Raw genomic sequence first — 21,412 nt, 5'->3', positions numbered from 1 at the left:
CACCTTCCTCTCTGACCTATCACCTTCTTCCCACCCACATCCACCCAGTGTACTCTTTGCTACCTTCCCCCACCCTGCTCCCTGACCTATCACCTCCATCCCCACCCCCACTCACCTATTGTACTCTATGCTACTTTCTCCCCACCCCCACCCTCCTCATTTATCTCTCCACCCTGCAGGCACTCTGCCTGTGTTCCTGACGAAGGGCTTTTGCCTGAAACATCGATTTTCCTGCTCCTCAGATGCTGCCTGACCTGCTGTGCTTTTCCAGCACCACTCGACTCCACAATCAGATTATAGTTCTTCACCTTTCACTTCAGTTTTTATTCTAGCTTCCACACCTTAGAAAACGTAACCTAATGAACAGTTTCCTGAAGTTCAGGATGGGTAATCCTTTACAGTAAACCTCAACATTCAGAGACACAAATTGTCACGGAGACATCAACACAATCTCTATCCACAATACAGCCACAAAGCACAAGTGTGAATTCGTTGTGCATTTCCTTTTTAATATCGTAGGTGCAAAACAGAAAACAATCTCATTCACAAAAGCATTTCAACATATTTATTAAACATCTTTACTCTAAAATAACATAATAGTTATTTGTAATATAATTTAAAAGTCATGTAACAGTCTAAAATTAAATCAGTGTTGAACCCTCCAAACTGCTGATTGCCAGGTGTTCCAGGACCTTCGCAATGTCCTAACCTTGAAAGAGGATAGTTGACAAGCAAGCTCAGAATTTTAACAACAGCTTCTGGAACAGAGCAAAGCTCCTAAACTCTCACACACTGTCCAAACTAAAACCAGAGCAAGAAAGGATTGGGAAACCATCATCTTTGTGACCGTAACAATTCAGAAACATTTGCACTCTCCTTCCTAGGGGAGAGAGAATCTGAGGCCAGTTTCAAAGCGATCACACCCACCTTTAGCACAGTGTGTCATCAGAAACAGCTACTGTTTGTGGTTGGTGTAAAGCAGCATCTTTATCTAATGTTCATGCTTTGTTTCCAGAACGTCTACATTCAACCCACTGCAGGTAAATTTGGGCTCGACATTCTGCATCTGTCATTATTGGCTCGAACACCTAAAATTACAATATTTTAATAAACTTTCAGTGCCTCCTAATTACTTCTTGCAATGGTCGAAGAATACATTATGTAGGTGAAACCTCCTATTGCAATATCCGCTACTTGGTTTGACCAAAACACAAATTTCTACCACCGCAGTTTCACCGTGAAACAACAAATGTGAACCGGTTTTGTTTTTGCAAATGGAAGGACATTACTTTGGATGAAGTCTATTGACCAAGCCATTGTTTTCTTCATTGTCCTGGTGACTTTGGCATGTGTGCAGCGCTGGGAGAAGGTGGGAGGGAAGGAACAAGAAATCCAAATGTAACCCCCTGCACCTTCCAAGAGGCACCAAGTGGGCCACAAGAGAGCACATGGCTGACAGTGTGGGAAGCACAGACTGACAGACACAGAGTACATTCTGTTCCACCCTCAGTACTTAGAAGCTGGGAGAGGCTTTAATCTGGTCTGAATTGGAGCTGAACCAATGCCTCAGCTTGATGGAATTTGCCAGATTGAAGCAGATTACTTTTCCACATTCTATAGAACCATGAAGTGACCTATTGCCCAGTTGTCTGGGACTTAACACCTGCTTCATGAACATAGCTTAAGGCAGCTACTTTTAGCTATAAGCAGTTTATAATTAAGCAATGACAGGCTCTTTAGAAAGAACAAAAAAGGTCACCACTGGGCCACCAGTTTTGTTTTAATTGACAGAATTCAGTTCTGTGTCCACCTCCAACCCCACAACCTGCAGCTTGTGGGAAGTCATGGCTGACTTGTTACTGTCACCAAATTGGTGCTAGTGCAAGAGGCAATTACAGTGATGTGTCACAGAAAACAAACACCATCTGAAAAGGCACAATTACAGGGTTATATTAAATACAACATAATATGTTCAAAAACAATAAAGTACAACTTGCAATTATAAATAAAAAAGGTCAATGTTTAAAATGTTGAGTTCTGATGAATATTGACTAGTCATCACAACATGATTAACTCTACCCCCTCCCATTGGCTCTGGGCTCAACATCAACACAATCAACCCCTCTTTCAAAACACTGTTTTAAACCTAGCCAATCCCAGACAAAAATCCAAATAATCAACAGTACATGTCCTTGCTTCAATGTCTGTTGAGTGAATGATAGATTGGGCTGCTACAGAAACATCAAATTGATTTTCTCATTTGATTTGCAAAGTTTGAATCAAGAACATGGGTGACTGAAGCAAAACATCGCGCCCTTTCTTAACATCTTCTGACAGCACGGACACTTAAGCAAGGGACTGTCTCACAGATATTGACTGCTCTCTGATACCATGCTCAGAGGGAGGCCAGGTAAACGAGATTTACAAGACTATCAACTATAGAAGGTACCCTCATCGCTGTGCTGTTCAACACATGCATAACATTTTAATCGAGATCAGTAGATAAAGAGCAAATTGACTAAATGATTTCCTCCTTTTCCCCAGCTCAAGTACACAATAGTACTCCATCTCGTGTTCTGGCTAAGACCAGGGAACTTAGCAGCAACAACACCTATATTCTGGGGTTTACTGTACAATTCAATAGCACTCCATCCATCCTGACATGTTGACTGCCATTATTACAATTAAATCAATCTTTTTTAAAAAATGTTTAATTCTCTGACTTTAGACTCGAAGACTAAATCAGGATTTGTTGAGGGAGAAGCTTAATTTCGCAGTCCATAAAGAACTAAGGTACTGATGTATATGATCGGAGACCATCTGTAAAGAATCTCACTGATATGCCTATCAAATACATACTGTTTTATTCAGTTGCTCTCTCCCCTCCTGTTGGTGCCCCATTTCAGGGAAATGCGAGGTTTGGACCAACCACACTGTCCCATTCCCCACTTGGAGCTCAATCCCTACCTTCAGGCTAACACTGTCAAAGAGCCTTTGAATCTACAAACCACATTGAAATGCCAATGAGTGACACTGCATTATATCGCTCCCAGACTGGGGAAAAGTAGAACAGAAATCGGTCAGCCATTCTCAAATGGCAACAATTAAATCTTACTCATTAAAAATACACACCATTCAACTCTGCAATGGTAAACAGTGTCAGTGTAGGCACAGACAACTTGTGAAGATACTGGAGTTTCTCTGGTATACTGTGGAATGACTTTTCAACACAGGGATCATAACATCAACTGACAGCAAACCTGTTCTGCAATTGTCAGTAAACCACTGGTTACAGGCTTTACTTTGCGTGCGCACGTGTGGGGACAGGGAGGAGGGAAGGGGGAATGAGGTTGGGGGGGGGGGGGGGGGGGGTGTTGTTAGATAGGAGTTCATGACTAACCATATTAGTGCAAACAAAGTGCAGGTCTTACAAGGGATCGTTGGGGGCCGGGGGGGGGGGGGGGGGGGGGGGGGGGGAGGTTGTGTGGACGTGGGAGGGATGGAGGGGAACTATCCAAAAAGCACCCGCCAAGCCCACATCAGCGCAGTCCAGGGCGAATCACACTCACAGCATTTACTTGCCGAGACTGGTCACAATAAGACAGTACTAACCCAGACACACCCTAATACAGCCCATCGCCAACAAGAGGCATAATATCCACTGGGCACAAAGCCAGTCTTCAAAAATAGATCCGTTTGGCATCTGCAGGAGCTTGTTCCATTGGACAATAGGGGCACTTTAACCTGCACAAAGGAGAAACATGGATAAGAAATCATACATCAACAGATCACACATGGCTGAAAGTCTTGTGTTTACTAGAATAACTTTCCTGACTGGTAGGTTGGCAAGTTAGCTGTTCCCTAACCAATACCATTCTGCTAATCCATTGACAGGAGAGGAGCTAACTCCCTTTGTTAACGGAGTGATCCTCTGCTGCCTGAGGTTGGGAGTGTTGTGCGGTGATGACGTTTCTGCCTATCGCTCAGGGACAGCACCCATCGGGCTGTCAGTGAATTAGAGCAGAGGAATCAGAGTCTTCATTAGTTTGAACTACACGGGGGGGGGGGGGGGGGGGGGGGGGGGGGGGGGGGTCCATTCAGGGGAAACACCCATCGGCATTTTCCAAAACGCACAGGATCTGAGACACAAACCCTCAGGCTTTAAATGCTGGATGCTGACAGTGGATGGAGGCAAGAAAACAAACTCAGAGACTAAAACGCTATATGGCGTGGCACGGTGGCTCAGTGGATAGCATTGCTGCCTCACAGCACCAAGGACCTGGGTTCGATTCCACCTTCGGGCAACTTGTCTGCGAGGACTTCACATGTTCTCCCTGTGACTGTGGGGTCCCTCTGGGTTCCTCCTACAGTCAAAAGACCTGCAGGTCAGGGTGGATTGACCTTGGTGTCGAGGGATTCGCATGCTGGGTGGGTTAGCCATGGGGAAATGCAGGGTTACAGGGACAGAGCAGAGGGGTGGGTTGGTTTGGGATGCGCTTTGGATACTTGGTGTGGGCTCCATGGGCCAAATGGCCTACTTCTACGCTGCAAAAATGCTGATTCTATGAAGACATTATCAAGGTATCATATTGGAAAGTTTAGAGTCAGAATATTAAACCTCTCTCAGTTCAATGTAAATAAATGTAAATGGAGGAAGATACTTCTGTTTAGACTGGTTAGGGATGGCTAATATCTTTTCTACTGTGTAATTTCCCCCTTTCCTTAATCCCCAGTTAGATCTACAATCATTCCCAAAGATATCCAACAGCAGGGAACACAGTGTACCCCCGCTCAATCAGCCACAAGCACATCACCTGGTAACCGCTGGGCAGCGTGGCCACATGCTACTCACTTTCCCCCATTGATCAGTTTGTTTAGTGCGTCTCTGGAGATGACATGTCCACAGATCAGCTTCATGGGAGGATTGGATTCGGTCGCTTGCTGTCGAAGGATGGGGCAGGCAAAGACTGAGTGGTACCAGCATTTCTTCCCCAGCTCGATCTCAATCTGAAAGAGAAGGAACGGTCAGCTTCACTCTGTAACTGGCTGTTGTTCTGGGGAGGCAGGGCACGGCGTGATAACACGGACTCATGTTCAACTCCTGCGTGGGCAACATGCGGCAAGAACAAAACATGGCGAGTAGGCACACAGCATTGCTGCTCCTGACCAATACCAGTGACTCCTGAGGAGATGGATACGAGACACAGACACAGAGCGTGACAGCGAGCGCGCGGGCGCGACACAGACAGAGAAAGAGGGCAAGAGGGTGCCGGTGACAGAGCGGGCGAGAAGGAGCGGGCGCAACGGAGCGGGCGCGACAGACAGGGCGCAAAGGGGCGCGTGCGACAGAGAGAGAGCCAAAAGGGCGCGCGCGACAGAACGACAGAGAAAGACAGAGAGAGAGACAGAGACAGAGAGGAGAGCGTGTGCAAGTTTATATATCCACTTTCAACTCTAATTCCCTTTATAATTAAAACCATAGGAACACTCAATGTCTATGGTCACGCGTGCTCCTTTAAACTTTCTAAATGGACAGTTATTGTTTCTATTTCTATAAAAGATAATGAAGAGCTGCAATCATTCGGAAAAAATAAAGGAAGTTAGGACAAAGGGCAAAAAGAAGAGTAGGTTTTTCCCGAATAAACTTGGTGCATCCTGTCTGCTACTGTTCATTGCTGCAGGTTTTGTTATGTTTCAATTTGTTGTGGAACTTCCCCAACTAATTGATGGTCCAAAGCTATTTCTAGGATGTAGTAGTGGTCAAAGACATCGTAAAACATCAATTCATTTAATATTTTCTTTTAAAAAACCCAAGGTGTTTTTTTTAAAAAGGGAAAATATAGAGAATGGGCAGAGACCAAACTGCAAGACTGAGTAGAGAAAGATTGATGAAGGAGACGAGTTGATAAATCAATCTGAAAGTAAAAGCTAGCATCAATAATGCTGAGCATGAATTATCTTAAAACCCATCTAGTGTCCTTTCAGGAAGGAAATCTCTATCCTGGATGTGCCCAATGGGTGACTCCAGAAGCTTGGCAACGTGGTCTCCGTCAGAAACGGCTTCGTGAGCGACTGCATTGAGGACCCAGTTATGGAAGAGCGATAAATGGTGGCATCACCAGAAATGCCCAGATCTCATGAAGAAATTTTTTAAAAAGCTGAAATATCTCCATCATCCCAGTGAGGCCACGTGGAAACATGCTGCAATTAAAACTAACCTTTAGGGCAACAAGGAGATATCAGGCACTAAACATAACCAAATCAAAAAGAGAAGAGAAACCATATTGGTCACATGACGGAGGATAATCTTGTCGTGCAGGAAGGCAGGCTAGAGAAGGGCCGAATGGCTGCATGACTTTAGAAAACGTAATATTGATACATTTTAGGGTCAAGCGCATTGAACAATGATTCAATCAAGGGTTTTTTAAAAAGTCAAAACACTGCACTATGGCAGCATATAAACATTTGCAAATGTGCAAGACTGAACCTTAGTCTTGCTTAAGTAGGAGAGATGTCTACTGAGGTAGGGTCATAGAGTCAGAGATGCACAGCATGGAAACAGACCCTTCGGTCCAACCTGTCCATTCGGACCAGATATCCCAACCCAATCCTGCCAGCACCTGGCCCACATCCCTGTAAAGGAGGAGAAAGTGAGGACTGCAGATGCTGGAGATTGCAATCAAGTGCATGGTGCGGGAAAAACACAGCAGGTCAGGCAGCATCCGAGGAGCAGGAGAATCAACGTTTTGGGCATAAGCCCTCGATCAGGAATGTCGATTCCCCTGCTCCTCAGATGCTGCCTGACCAGTGTGCTTTTCCAGCACCACACTCTCAACCTCCAAACCCTTCCTATTCAAATTCCCATCCAGATGCCTTTTATATACTGTAATCATACCAGCCTCCACCACTTCCTCTGGCAGCTCATTCCACATACGCACCACCCTCTGCGTCAACAAGTTGCCTCTTGCGTCCTTTTTCAATCTTTCCCCTCTCACCTTAAACCTATGTCCTCTAGTTCCAAACTCCCCCTGCCCTGGGGAAAAGACCTTGCCTATTTACCCAATCCACACCCCTCATGATTTTTCAACCTCTAAGGTCACCCCTCAGCCTCCAACAACTTGAAACCTTAACTCTTGATTTCTCTCCAGAGATGCTGCCAGACCTGCTGAGTTTTTCCAGCAACTTCCGTTTATGTCCCTGATTTACAGCATCCGCAGTTCCTTCAGTTTTTATTTAAGAGACATCTTTGGTTTGTTTGGACGGAGTCTAACTCCAATGTTTGTTCGTTTCCTTGACATGTTACTGAACAGAATCAAACTGCGCAAAGATTTTTTTTTAAACGAATAAAGGATATTTTGAAATTGTGAAAAAAATCCTGGATCCATCCGGTCACAACAGATTTAAAAGGTACTGACCAGAACACTTCACCTGATGAAGGGGCGGTGCTCCGAAAGCTTGTGATTTCAAATAAACCTGTTGGACTATAACCTAGCATCACGTGACTTCTGACCCAGTCCAACACTGGCGCCTCCACATTACGGATTTCAGGAGGTGGTTGGTGTGGGACATAAGAGGTCACCACAATCAAATTGAGTCACATGAGTTTGCAAATGACAATTTATTAGGAATAATACCGAAAGGCAGCAATACTTACTGGAAGCTCATCCTTTTGGCTCCATATCTCTGTACACTGCTGCTGCTCAATCACTGCTTTAATATTCAGCAGAACAGGCAACGCCAAGCAACCAGCAGAAAAACTGGGTGTGGAAAAAAAAAAGCAAGAGTCAGTTCAATAGACACATACCAGCACTTGCTTCATGAAATCACTGTACAGGGACCCGGAGAAATGCAAGGGAATGATGCGTGGCAGGAATGTCTATCACGAGAGGGCATCATTTTAAAGGTGATTGGAGGATGGTTTAGGGGAGATGTCAGAGGTAGGTTCTTCACACAGAGAGCGGTGGGTGTGTGGGATGCACTGCCAGCGGTGGTAGTAGAGTCAGATACATTTGGGACATTTAAGTGACTCTTGGATAGGCACCTGGAAGTTAGTACAATGAAGGGTATGTAGGTTAGTCTGATCTTAGAGTAGGATAAATGGTTGTTACAACATCGAGGGCCAGAGGGCCTGTACTACTGTACAGTAGGTTTTACGATTAGCAAAACCGATCTGGAAATGTTCATTCAGCTGCTTCTCCACCCACAGATGTTGCAGGACTGACTGAGTAATCTCATTTTGACAGACAGTTGAATGATTTTTTTTCTTAAAAATAGCAAGAATACACGTATTACCAACATCCAACAGTGAAAACAAGAACAGAAAGTTTAATAGTGTTTCCCATCAACAAGTGAAGCAGAGCAGCTAGAAATATTGCTGAAAATGTGTTGCTGGTTAAAGCACAGCAGGTCAGGCAGCATCCAAGGAACAGGAAATTCGACGTTTCGGGCCAGAGCCCTTCTGGCCCGAAACGTCGAATTTCCTGTTCCTTGGATGCTGCCTGACCTGCTGTGCTTTAACCAGCAACACATTTTCAGCTCTGATCTCCAGCATCTGCAGACCTCACTTTTTACAGCTAGAAATATTGACTTTTTTTTTATTAACTGAGAAGCATTCACAGGAAGAACAAGCTTAAAAATAAATCTCGCGAGTTTTATTTCCAGGTGCATGCCGTGGTTAGAGTCTGAAATCCTAAGCCTGGTTGATCCTTGGTTTCACCTCTCCCATGATGCCTTACAGTTATCGGCTTCCCTTCCAGTGGCTCACTATCACCCTCTATGGACTGACCATCTCTCTAGTTTATCAACATCGAATCCCTACAGTGTGGAAGCAGGCCATTTTACCCATCAAATCCACACCAACCCACCGAGTAGCATCCCACCCAGACCCAGCCTCCCCCTCCACCCCTGAAACCTTGCATTTCCCATGGCTAACCCATCCAGCCTGTACCTCCCTGGACACTATGGGCACCTTAGCATGGCCAATCCACCCGAAGCTGCACACCTTTGGGGTGTGGAAGGAAACCCACGCAGACACGGGGAGAGTGTGCAAAGTCCACACAGACAGTTACCCGAGGCTGGAATCGAACCTTGGTCCCTGGTGCTGTGAGGCAGCAGTGCTAACCACTGAACCACTATATATTCTAAAGAATTTCTCCTCCAACAGTGCAGTGTCATCAATCAGCTCTTGAGCTCAGTAACAGCACGAGCGAGGGTCCAATATTCTCCTTGCATGTTCAATCTTACAGCATGAAGAGGACATCAGCCTTTTACATACATGTGTGCTCTTTCAAAGAGTTATCCGGTTAAACACTCTGCAGATCCCTGACAAAAAACCGTACTCCTTTCCCGAGTTATTTATTTACGTAGCTAGCTCCTTTTGGAAAGGGAGTACTGAATCTGCTCCCACAGCCCTTTCAAACATGTTTCAGATCACTGGAAGAACGCTTCTCCTCATTCTCTCTGGTTTTTTTTTAGATTAGATTACTTACAGTGAGGAAACAGGCCCTTCGGCCCAACAAGTCCACATCAACCCACCGAAGCGCAACCCACCCATACCCCTACATTTACCCCTTACCTAAATTGCCCGTAGTGTTAGCATGGCCGATTCACCTGACCCGCACATCTTTAGACTGTGGGAGGAAACTGGAGCATCCCGGAGGAAACCCTCGCAGACACAGGGAGAATGTGCAAACTCCACACAGTCAGTCGCCTGAGGCGAGAATTGAACCCGGGTCTCTGGCGCTGTGAGGGAGCAGCGCTCAACCACTGTGCCACTGTGGTTCTTTGGTCAATCATCTTGAATCTCCATTCATGTTGGAGGCCATTCAGCCCATTCGGTCTATGTTGGCTGTTAAAGAGCCATCTTTAATAGCAGAGATGGAAGAAGCATGTGGCATCTTCCCTCAAGTCTCAAAGCTCCAACATAAACCTGTGCACTTTACCAAGTTAACAGTACAGCAAATTAAATATTTCATCATAGCCAGAGCTTGTACTGAAGAATCTGTACTGAGGTACCTTAGTACTCAAGGTAGTGCTGAGAGTGGCAACTTGTAAACTTTTCACCGTACTCATGTGACAGTAAAGCTGATTGTCATTCCTTTTCCCAATAAAACAAGCCCCTGTTCATTCAATCTTTTCCCATTATTGAAACTATCCTTTCCAGGCAATGTCTCCCGTGTACCTGTCCCAGCATGGCTACATCTTTTTAGTAAGGTCAAAAATCTCAACACCAGGTTATAGTTGGTTAAAAATCTCACAACACCAGGTTATATTCCAATAGGTTTATTTAGAAAGCACCAGCTGTCAGAGTGCTGCTCCTTCACCAGGTAGTTGTGGAGTATAACATCACAAGGCACACAATTTATAGCAAAAGCTTACAGTGTGATGTGACTGGAATTATATATTGAAAAAGACTTGGATTGTTTGTTGAGGCTCTCATCTTTTAAAATGACCTTGTTGGCTTCGGTACATCCCAGTCCAACACCAGCACCTCCTAATCAGGTTATAGTTGGTTTTTGAAAAACACTGGCTTTTGGAGCGCTGCTCCTTCATCAGGTGCTAGTGAGAGAAAGTGCTCTGAAAGTTAGTGTTTTCAATTAAACCCTTGGACTATAACCTGGTGTCATGTGATTTCTGACCTTGTCCAAACCAGTCCAACACCAGCACCTCCACATCCTTCTTGTAATGCAGTGATCAAAACCATGTGCAATTTCCAGTTATGTCCTAACTAGCATTTTACACAACTCTAGCAAGACCTTCCTGTGGCTAAATTGCAGCTTTCGGCCAGTATTTTGAAAAAGGATGCTGTGTATCCTCATAACCACATCATCTACCAATCTCGCCAGCTTCTAGGGAGATGCAGCATGCTTTCTAAGGTGCTCTATTCGTCTAATTTTTAAACTGATTGTCTTGTTTTCCCTTCTGCCAATGAGATCACATCCATCAAATTTCCTCCTGATCTTCCTCTGCTCAGAAGCAAATAATACCAAATATATTGATTGTTAAAAGGTGATTCACAACCCCAAATCATCTCAGACTTACACAGGTTTCTCCTTTCCTGTCAAAATGAAGGGACTTTTAAAAAAAAATAGACCCAAGAACTCAACTACACTTTACAGTCAAACTTCAATACACCCCAAACTCTGGATACTTACTGAACCAGCCTTAAGTTATAAAATCTCACCAAATGTGGATTTTGATCAAAACAATCAAATTTAACAAAATTATAATTTTATGCTTGGAAAGTGAAGGTAGTATACATACTACATGCAACTCTAATTACAAATAAGTGATGCTTTTAAACTATTATTAAATTTCAAAAAAATCCAAGGATGTTAAGTGGATTGCTCATACTCAATTGCTCAGTGTTCAGTGATGTGTAGGTGAGGTGCATTAGTCAGGGGTAAATGTAGAGTAACAGGGTGGGGGTGGGGATGGGTCTGGGCGGGTTATCCTTTGGAGGGTCGGTGTGGACTCGTTGGGCCAAAGGGCCTATTTCCACACTGTAGGGATTCTATGACTCTGTGTTAAAATTGTGTGGTCCCTTCATGAGTAGCTTTCAAACAAGTCACTGTTGCAGAAAGAGGTTTTTAACCTGATGTTAATAATTGGCACCCCGCTCCCCTCAGCCCAGATAACATCCTACCTTCATTTACAAATGCACACGTTTCGAGGGGGAACGGTGACGGAGCTGCAGCTGATGTTGCTGTCCATCCCAAACTGAATTTACACAATTCAGGTCCAATTCAAACAGACCAGCAGAAAACACCATTTGACATAAAAACATAGGACCAGATCTGGATGGCTCATTGTACCACTGACTAGTTTATTCAGCAATTCAGTCATCAAGGGGCTGAGGATTGATTACCCAAACATTAGCTCAGATTGGATTGTAGGGTAGACAGAAATATTGGGTCAAAATATGGAACATAACAATTCTACTACCTCAGTACATCAGTCTGCAACCCACAGGTTTGGAGAGAGTTTATAAAAACTAAGTATTACTGTGCAAAGGTTGGCCATGGAACAGTTAGAGAGATTATCAAAGTCCTGGTGATGAAGGGACACAGCATGGCTCCTGTGGTAAGAAGCACAACTATACTGTACAGTGCCTAAGGATCTGGATGTAGGTTTGCCCGCTGAGCTGAAAGGTTCATTTCCAGACATTGTCACCCTCCTGGGTAACATCTTCAGTGGGCCTCAGGTGAAGCACTGCTGACAATTACTGCCTTCTATGTGTGTCGTTGGATTTCTTTGGATTGGTGATGTCATTTCCTGTGGTGAAGTCACTTCCTGTTCTTTTTCTCAGGGGGTGGTAAATGGGGTCTAACTCGATGTGTTTGTTGATGGCATTCCAACTGGAACTCTATGCTTCTAGGAATTCTCGTGCATGTCTCTGTTTGACTTGTCCGGGGATGGATGTATTGTCCCAGTCGAAGTGGTGTCCTTCCTCATCTGTATGTAAGGATACTAGTGAGAGAGAGTCATGTCGTTTTGTGGCTAGTTGGTGTTCATGTATCCTGGTGGCTAGTTTTCTGCCCGTTTGTCCAATGTAGTATTTGTTACAGTCCTTGCACAGTATTTTGTAAATGAAGTTAGTTTTGCTTGTTGTCTGTATAGGGTCTTTCAAGTTCTTTAGCTGCTGTTTTAGTGTGTTGGTGGGTTTGTGGGCTACCATGATGCCAAGGGGTCTCAGTATTCTGGAAGTCATTTCAGAGATGTGTTTGATGTAGGGGGAGAGTGGCTAGGGTTTCTGGACGTGTTTTGTCTGCTTGTTTGGATTTGTTGCTGAGAAATCAGCGAACTGTGTTCATTGGGTACCCATTCTTTTTGAATACACAGTATAGGTGATTTTCCTCTGCTCTGCATAGTTCCTGTGCTGCAGTATGTGGTGGCTCATTGAAATAATGTTCTGATGCAGCTTAGTTTGTGGGTGTTGGGGCGATTACTTCTCACAAACCCACCAACACACTAAAACAGCAGCTAAAGAACTTGAAAGACCCTATACAGACAACAAGCAAAACTAACTTCATTTACAAAATACCATGCAAGAACTGTAACAAATACTACATTGGACAAACAGGCAGAAAACTAGCCACCAGGATACATGAACATCAACTAGCCACAAAACGACATGACCCTCTCTCACTAGTATCCTTACACAGCGATAAGGAAGGACACCACTTTGACTAGGACAACACATCCATCCTAGGAAGAGCCAAACAGAGACATGCACGAGATTTCCTAGAAGCATGGCATTCCAACCGGAACTCTATCAACAAACACAGAGTTAGACCTCATCTACCATCCCCTCAGAAACAGAACAGGAAAGGACATCACCACAGGAAGTGACATCACCAACCCAAAGAAACCCAAACATATAAATAGAAGGCAGAAATCATGTACACTGCTTCACCTGAGGCCCACTGAAGATGTTACCTAGTATGGTGACGAAACGTCTGGACACGAACCTTCCAGCTCAGCGAGCAAACCTACATCCAGAACCTCAACCTGAGCTCCAAATCTTCTCAAAACCTATTACTCTTCTCAATTAAATCTCTGCAGTGACATAAAAATGAAGTCATTCTCTTTCTCATACAACAGAGACAGGCACACACTCGCTCTCACTTTCATCGACAAGTAAATTTAACACTATCGAAAATAATAAATACTGGAGATCATGGTAGGTCAGACAGCATCCATGGAGAGACAGTTCTGAGTCTGGGTGAGTCATTCGGACTCGAAATGTTAGCTTGCTCTCTCTCCTTGGATGCTGCCTGACGTGCTGTGACCCTCCAGTATGTGTTGTTTTCAGTCCAGATTCCAGCCTCCACAGTAATGCGCTCCTACATTTAACACTAATCACTACAATGTAGAAAAGGAGCTTGTAATCACACCAAATTAGCCAAAAGCCAGGAAAAATATCGGCAATTATTCAACACTGAGTGGGAAATAAAGAGTCTTAATATCAACAAATTAGGTCAAACTACTTTATTCTTAAAAAAAAAACCCACAATCATTTAAACACTAAACGCTGATCAGCTCATTGGGACAATGGCATGTGGAAGAGACCAGGGCAACAGTAAGAGGTAACTATATTAAACTTGATAAGAGTTAATACCAATCCTGTCAGTTACCCTGGGATTCTAAGTTCACTGCACTGACCCAGTTACTTATTTTGTTTTTAAAGCTCTCTCTGAAAATGCAACAATGCGAGTCTTATTCCTGCAGCAACACTGTCCAAGTATTGTTCAGTCACGTTAACATTGTTTCTGGGCCAATACCACACAGTCAAAAGTACTGGGTTTCCTGTAGTCCCCATTACTAGAACTGGGGCGACCTCGATGAGATTTACCCATCAGCTCAGTGGGAGCTCTCACCTCTGGATGACTTTAAAGCCAATTGTATGTCGGGATTTTAACGTAGAGCTGGCTGCATCTCCCAGGTAACAGAGTCAATCCCATGATCCTATTTGACTGACATCACCACTCTGTTTACTTAACAGAGAAATGGTTTCATTCCCAACTGAAACAAAAGCACGGTGACTCAGTGGTTAGCATTGCAACCTCACAGCACCAGGATCCCAGGTTCGATTCCAGCCTTGGGTGACTGTGTGGAGTTTGCAGGTTCTCCCTGTGTCTGCGTGGGTTTCCTCCCACAGTCCAAAAATGTGCAGGTTAGGTGAATTGGCCACGCTAAATTGCCCATAGTGTTAGGTGCATTAGTCAGAGGGAAACGGGACTGGGTGGGTTACTCTTCGGAGGGTCGGTGTGGACTGGTTGGGCCGAAGGGCCTGTTTCCACACTGTCGGGAATCTAAGCCAATTTTTTTAAAAAGCCCTCAGGGTTGATGAAGTGGCAGCTTGTAGGAGTGCAAGCTTTCTCTATAGCACAGGGATGAGAAAGTCCCACTGTCTAAACAATAAAAAGTAGAAGCAAGCAAAACAAGTTATTCAACAATTGACTGACTTAGAAAGACGGCAGAAAAACAGACAGAGTGCACAATGGAAAACTCTCCTAATCTCTTTCATGCGGAGCATACCTGACACTGAGAGGTGATTCGACTGACAGACCAAGGAGGGTACAGGCATCCCGGGTGAATATGTCACAGATGTCAGCCCATTGGTTGGAGTCCAGCAGGTGGAGGTACGGAGAGTTTGCAACGCCATGTCGCAGGTAAACCAGGCTCCCCATCAACACCTGGATGTCTGCAACAAGAATGTCATCTCCTCAGCAATTTACATTAGAAGAAAATCTAAACGCTAAAGTTTCAAGCTCAAAAACTGGTCCCTACCCCAAGGCAAGCCACTGAGAAACCAGGGGAATAAGAGTGGCTAGGTCCCCTCTGAAACTCAGAAAGAAAACAAAGTGCAACTCTAACAGAAGACTCAGAAGTCACAGGACACCAGGTTATAGTCCAACTGGAGTCCAGAGCGCTGCCCATTCCTCAGCTGCTTCCCTCCACCACTTCTGGAAAGAGCAGTGCTCAGAAAGCTTATGATTTTAAATAAATCTGTCGGACTATAACCTGGTATCGTGTGACTTCTGACTTTGTCCACCCCAGCTCAACACCAGCACCTCCACGTGATAGAAGGCTCTGCCCCAGAAGGCTGTGGAAGTCAAGTCTCTGGATACTTTCAAGAAAGAGTTGGATAGAGCTTTTAAGGATAATGGAATCAAGGGTTATGGGGATAAGACAGGAACAGGATACCGATTGAGGATGATCAGCCATGATCATAATGAATGGTGGTGCTGGCTCGAACGGCAGAATGGCCTACTCCTGCACCTATTGTCGATTGACAGTGCGGGTAATGGAATACACAGAATAAAAATAAATAGCACTAGCCAGAAGCATTTACAAGTAAAGCTAGTGAGAAACCAGTTTGTTCCAGAAAACACCTTAGAATCAAGATGAAACAAGTGTAGCTTTGTTACTGCATTCCAAACTGAACCTGACCCATAACTAAAACAGACAAAAGATGCTGCATCAGTAAAGGGCTGCAGCAATAAGTGAATTGTTGTATTGTCAACAGGAACCAGACGAGCAAGTGGGAATGGAATTCTTAACATCAATCTGGTTTTTTTAATAGATCACGTGCTCAGTATGTTGAGTTTCAATAGCGAGGAAATAAAAGTATGAAATTAATTTTGCAATTTTTTCTTCATTTTGAAGTGAATATTTGGACGACTCACCTGTAGTTTACATGTTAAATAAAAAAATCTGTATTCCATACTAAAAAATATCAGACTGGGAACAACAACCTAAAACTCACTTGTGATTATTGTTCTGGTATATTTAACATGGCTCTTATTGTTCTGGTATATTTAACATGGCTCTTATTGTTCTGGTATATTTAACATGGCTCTTATTGTTATTCTACTGATCCCCCAGCCTCTTATAAAGGAACCTCAAACCTGCCCATGGAATAAGATGAAAGCCCTTACCAAGCAAGCCTGGGAACTTGGACAATGTGCCCAATCCCCAGTATGCCATACTCAGGAGTCAGTGGTAGAGTGGGAGCTGGGAGGTGGTAATGCAGTGCATCTGCTTCACAGGCACAGGAGAATGGGCAAGCTGTCTCACATGGGATAGAAACACACACTGAGGGTGTCTGAATGTGCAAAGGAGATCAGCAGCTCCTACCTCGATTCCCAAGGCTGGTGAGGGTAACCAAGCCTTATTCAAGACAAATATTATTTTACAAACAATATTCATCAGGCACTCCACATGCTTAAACCCAAATGAAATAAAATACAAGTTTTCCCAGCTCACCATATTCCTAACTGACCAGGAGCTGGGTGAATCAGTGACTGTACTTAAAGAGAGATCCTTCAACCAAAGGAAAAAACATTGAGAATTACCATCTCCGAGCTGTGATAAAAGGCTTGATATTGACATTTAATAAATCAAGTCTCACTGACTGCTCAGGGTATGCACATAATGGGATAGGAGGTGGAGTCCAATGGTTTAGTGAGTGTAACCAGTCATTAACTAAGCCATAAAAATCAAGCAGTTCTGGCCACCCTGCTAGAGGAAGGGTATTATTAAATTGGTGAGGGCTCAGAAAAGATTGACCAGGATGTTGCCAGGAATGGAAGGCTAATCGATTGATTGATTGATTGATTTCCTGTCACGTGTACCTAAGTACAGTGAAAAGTTTTGTTTGTGAGCAATACAGGCAGATCAAAGCAAGCAAGGACATACAGATCATAAAGTGAAAAACACTTGCATAGAGCAAGGTATTCAGGTTACACCACACACAGCATGCACTTGGCAAGATCAGCATTAACACGATCAGCATTATTTGAAGTTAGAGAGGCCATTCATCAGTCTAATGACGACAGAAACAAAGCTGATCTTGAACTGTGTGTTTAGGCTTCTGTATCTTCTGCCTGATGGAAGAGTTTGTAAGAGAGCATTACGGGGGGGTGGGGGGAGGGATCTTTGTTGATGATGGCAGCCTTTCCGCGGCAGTGTGCTGTGTAACTGGACTCCATGGATGGAAGGTTGGGTTTCATGATGGTCTGGGCTGTGCACACCATCTTCTGTAGTTTCTTACATTCCTGTGCAGAGAAGATACTGTACCAGGTTGTTATGCCCCCAGACAGCATGCTTTCAATGGTGCATCTGTAGAAGTTGGTGAGGGTCCTTATGGATATGCCCAATTTCCTGAACTGCCTGAGGGAGTGGAGGCGATGTTGTGCCTTCCTGACCATTGCATCTACATGGGAAGTCCAGGGCAGGTTGTCGATTATTATCACTCTGAGGAACTTGGTGCTTTCAACCCCTCTCAACCTCCGCTCCATTGATATATATGTTCTCCTCCTTTCTTTCTGAAGTCAATGATCAGTTCTTTAGTTTTGTCAGCATTGAGAGAGGGATTGTTACCATTGCACCATGTTCCCAAGCCCTCTACTTCCTTCCTGTATTCAGACTCATCGTTGTTGATATCCATCCTACCAAAGTGGTGTTGCCTGCAAACCTGTAGGTGGCATTTGTTCAGAATCCCTGAGTGTACAGGGAGTACAGTCGGGGGCTGAGAATGCATCTTTGGGGGAATCCAGTGTTAAGTGTTATCATGGAGGAGGTGCTGTTGTCTATCTTCACCGATTGCAATCTGTGGGTAAGGAAGCTGAGGATCCAACTGCAGAGGGTGGAGCGGATACCTAGTCTTGGAGTTCTGAGATCAGTCTGAAGGAGATAATGGTGTTGAAGGCGGAGATGTAGTCGATGAGCAGGAGTCTAATGTTGGTGTCCTTGTTGTCCAGATGTTCCAGGGATGAGAGCAGGGCAAGGGAAATGGTGTCCATTGCTGACCTGTTTTGTTGGTAGGCAAGCTGCAGGGGATCGAGGCAGGCTGGGAGACTGGAGCTGATGTGGGCCCTGACTAGCCCCTCAAAGCACTTCACAATTATGGAGGTCAGAGCCACTGGGCAGTAATCATTAAGGTATGATGCATGTGCTTTGTTAAGTACTGAGATGATGATGGTCTTCTTGAAGCAGGTGTGGACTTTGGGTTGTAGGAGGGAGAGATTGAAGATGTCAGTGTTTACCTCCAACTGGCCCCCACAGGATCTGAGAGCACATCAGGGGACTCCATCCAGGCCCCTCACTTCCCTTGGGTTATAAAGATAGGCTGGAGTGGTTTCCCCTGGAGCGCTGGAGGTTGGGTGGTGACCTTATAAAGTGAATTGTAAAGTCTTTTCCCTGGGGTTGGGGACTTCAAAACTAGAGGGCATAGGTTTAAGGTGAGAGGAGAAAGATTTAAAAAAGGACCTGAAGGGCAATGTTTTCACACAGAAGGTGGTTCATATATGGAATGAACAGCCAGAGGAAGTGGTAGATGTAGGTATAGTTACAACATTTGAAAGACATTTGGACAGGCACATGAATAAGAAAGGTTTAGAGGGATATTGGCCAAACACAGGTAGGTGGGACTATTTTAGATTGGGAACATGGTCAGCATGGCTGGATCAAAGGGTTTTAGATTAAATTAGATTCCCTACAGTGTGGAAACAGGCCCTTCGGCCCAACCAGTCCACACCGACCCGCCGAAGAGTAACCCACCCAGACCAATTCACCTAACACTACGGGCAATTTAGCATCATTAATCCACCTGACCTGCACATCTTTGGATTGTGGGAGGAAACCAGAGCACCCGAAGGAAACCCACGCAGACACAGGGAGAAGGTGCAAAGTCCACACAGACAGACAGTCATCAGAGGGTGGAATCGAACCCAGGTCCCTGGTGCTATGAAACTGCAGTGTTAACCACTGAGCCACCATGCTGCATGACTCTATAACTCTAGCCTGGTCCTTAACCTGTCTGTGTTATTAGCCAATCACAGCCAAGTGACACGGACAGATAAACAAAAATATTGGGTCACTCAGGCAGCTGAGGAAATTTGGCATGACGGCGAATACCCTTGCCAACGTCTATAGGTGCACCATGGAGAGCACTCTCTCTGGATGTATCACTACCTGGCGACTGTACCATTCAATTTCGGAGACGGTTACAGAGAGCGGGGAACTCAGCCCAGACAATCACAAAGGCCAACCTCCCATCTACAGAATCCATCTACCAGGCCCACTGTCAAGGAAAGGCCGCCAGCATCCTCAAAGATCCATCCCACCCTGGCAATGTTTTTCTACAACCTCTACCATCGGGGAGAAGGTACAGAAGCCTGAACACATGCACCAGCCGGTTTTGTAACAGTTTCTACCTTATTGTTGTGAGAATACTGAATGGACTCAAACTCTTAACATTCACCTGTACCTGTGTTTTTGTTTTTGTGGCTGTTTACCTATTATTTACTATCTACGCGACTTAACTCTGTGATCTGCCCATATTGCTCGCAAGACAAAGCTTTTCAACATGCCTCAGCATATGTAACAATAATTTCAATTCAATTCAAACGAGACTGCCTTTAGTGCTTCACATGGGGAGGGAAGAAAGCACAGAATTTCCAAGCCTGTAACGTGTGCCTGTGTAGACAGCAGGGAGTGAGAGGGGCACCTGCAGGGAAGTTAGCCGAGAGGGTTCATATCTTCGCTACAAAGATACTGGGGCTTCCCTCGCGTTTAGGAGTCAACAGCTAACAACAATGCTTTGCATTTATACAGCACCTTTAATGCGAGCCAAGACATTTTATGTTATTGGATTCAAGCAATGTCAACGCTTTGGGGACAGGAGAAGGGAAATAGGAGTAAGAAGAATGAACAAAACTGATGATGTTACAAAGGAGGGCTATCTGACTGAATAGTGCGCTAAACCAGACTGCCATTCTACAGCTCCCGTTATAATCCCACAGTCCGACTCCATTCTAAACTGTACAGGCTAAAATTCAAACCCTGCTTTGAACAATGGTCTGAGAGAGGAAGGCTGACCTCCTTGATGTTGCTGGGCGAACGGTTGGAAGTTCTTGGCGTACTCCAGGGCTTCAATCTGGTTGATGATCCCCCCGGTCAGGAGGCTAATGAAATACAACCGGTGCAACTTGAACTCCAGCGTGCTGTTCAAAGCCAACAGCTTCTCCCGTTTGGCCATGGCCCACCTGAAAGGGAGACGCACAGCCGTAAGGATAGATTCAAAACAGGAAACACACTGGGGATCAATGTTCACTCCAACTCAGAGCTGAAGGCAATACATCACATAGACACTCAACACAGGAAGAAGCTGCAGTCCACATGATCGACATCTCCCTCCAGGGGAGAGAGGGGGGGTGTAGGGAAAGAGAGACAGACAGAGAGCTATTGTCACACATGGTGCCACCTTCAGTACAAAGCACCAAGGTATAAATCTTAGATTCAAAACAGGAAAAAAGAAAAAATATACTATAATAACTGTAAGAAAAAAAAAAGTGAGGACTGCAGATGCTGGAGATCAGAGCTGAAAATGTGTTGCTGGAAAAGTGCAGCAGGTCAGACAGCATCCAAGGAATTCCTGATGAAGGGCTTATGCCCAAAACGTCGAATTTCCTGTTCCTTGGATGCTGCCTGACCTGCTGCGCTTTTCCAGCAACACATTTTCAGCTATAAATATCTGTAAGGCAATATATTAGTTAGAAAAAGAAAAAATAAAGTGGAGTTAAACTTTTCAGTCTTTCAGTAAAGAGCCTGCAGTGGTTAAATCAGGTGGGGCTCCCACACGTGGGTCAGACTGAGCACGCAAGGCACTGACCACCCACTCCGGACCCAAGTCTGACAAACATCCCCGCTCCAACCCCGACCCAATGGAGGTTACATTTGGCTCGAGGGTAATCACTCCAGAAGTATGGACCAAGATGAAGAGACATAGAAAACTAGAAGATAGGAGGCGGCCATTCGGCCTTTCGAGCCTGCCCCACCATTCATCACCTGATCCTCCAACCCAACAGCCTAATCCTACTTCCTCCCCATAACCTTTGACCCCATT

The 21,412-nt window shown here is 44.8% G+C and overlaps 1 protein-coding gene across 4 annotated transcripts in view; it reads right to left on the bottom strand.

Annotated features, from left to right (window-relative positions):
• The window catches only part of rmnd5b (required for meiotic nuclear division 5 homolog B), an 89,621-nt gene that overhangs the window by 47,979 nt on the left and 20,230 nt on the right, over nt 1-21,412 (bottom strand). For 2 of the 4 annotated variants that reach the window (XM_060836999.1, XM_060837000.1), the window contains exons 5-9: nt 20,386-20,552; nt 15,040-15,205; nt 7,655-7,757; nt 4,853-5,007; nt 485-3,744 (exon numbers count right to left, since the gene is read on the bottom strand). In XM_060836999.1, the coding sequence (XP_060692982.1) occupies nt 3,681-3,744; nt 4,853-5,007; nt 7,655-7,757; nt 15,040-15,205; nt 20,386-20,552 (655 nt within the window). In that variant the 3' untranslated portion in view covers nt 485-3,680. Of the gene's footprint in view, nt 1-484; nt 3,745-4,852; nt 5,008-7,654; nt 7,758-15,039; nt 15,206-20,385; nt 20,553-21,412 lie in introns of those variants that run through there. The other 2 variants (XR_009645528.1, XR_009645529.1) reach the window with 2 other exon arrangements.

The sequence above is a fragment of the Hemiscyllium ocellatum genome, chromosome 16 (assembly GCF_020745735.1).
Source record: "Hemiscyllium ocellatum isolate sHemOce1 chromosome 16, sHemOce1.pat.X.cur, whole genome shotgun sequence".
Lineage (NCBI taxonomy): Eukaryota > Metazoa > Chordata > Chondrichthyes > Orectolobiformes > Hemiscylliidae > Hemiscyllium > Hemiscyllium ocellatum.
Note: the sequence above shows the minus strand (reverse complement) of the source record. Positions and strands in the feature narration are given on the sequence as shown.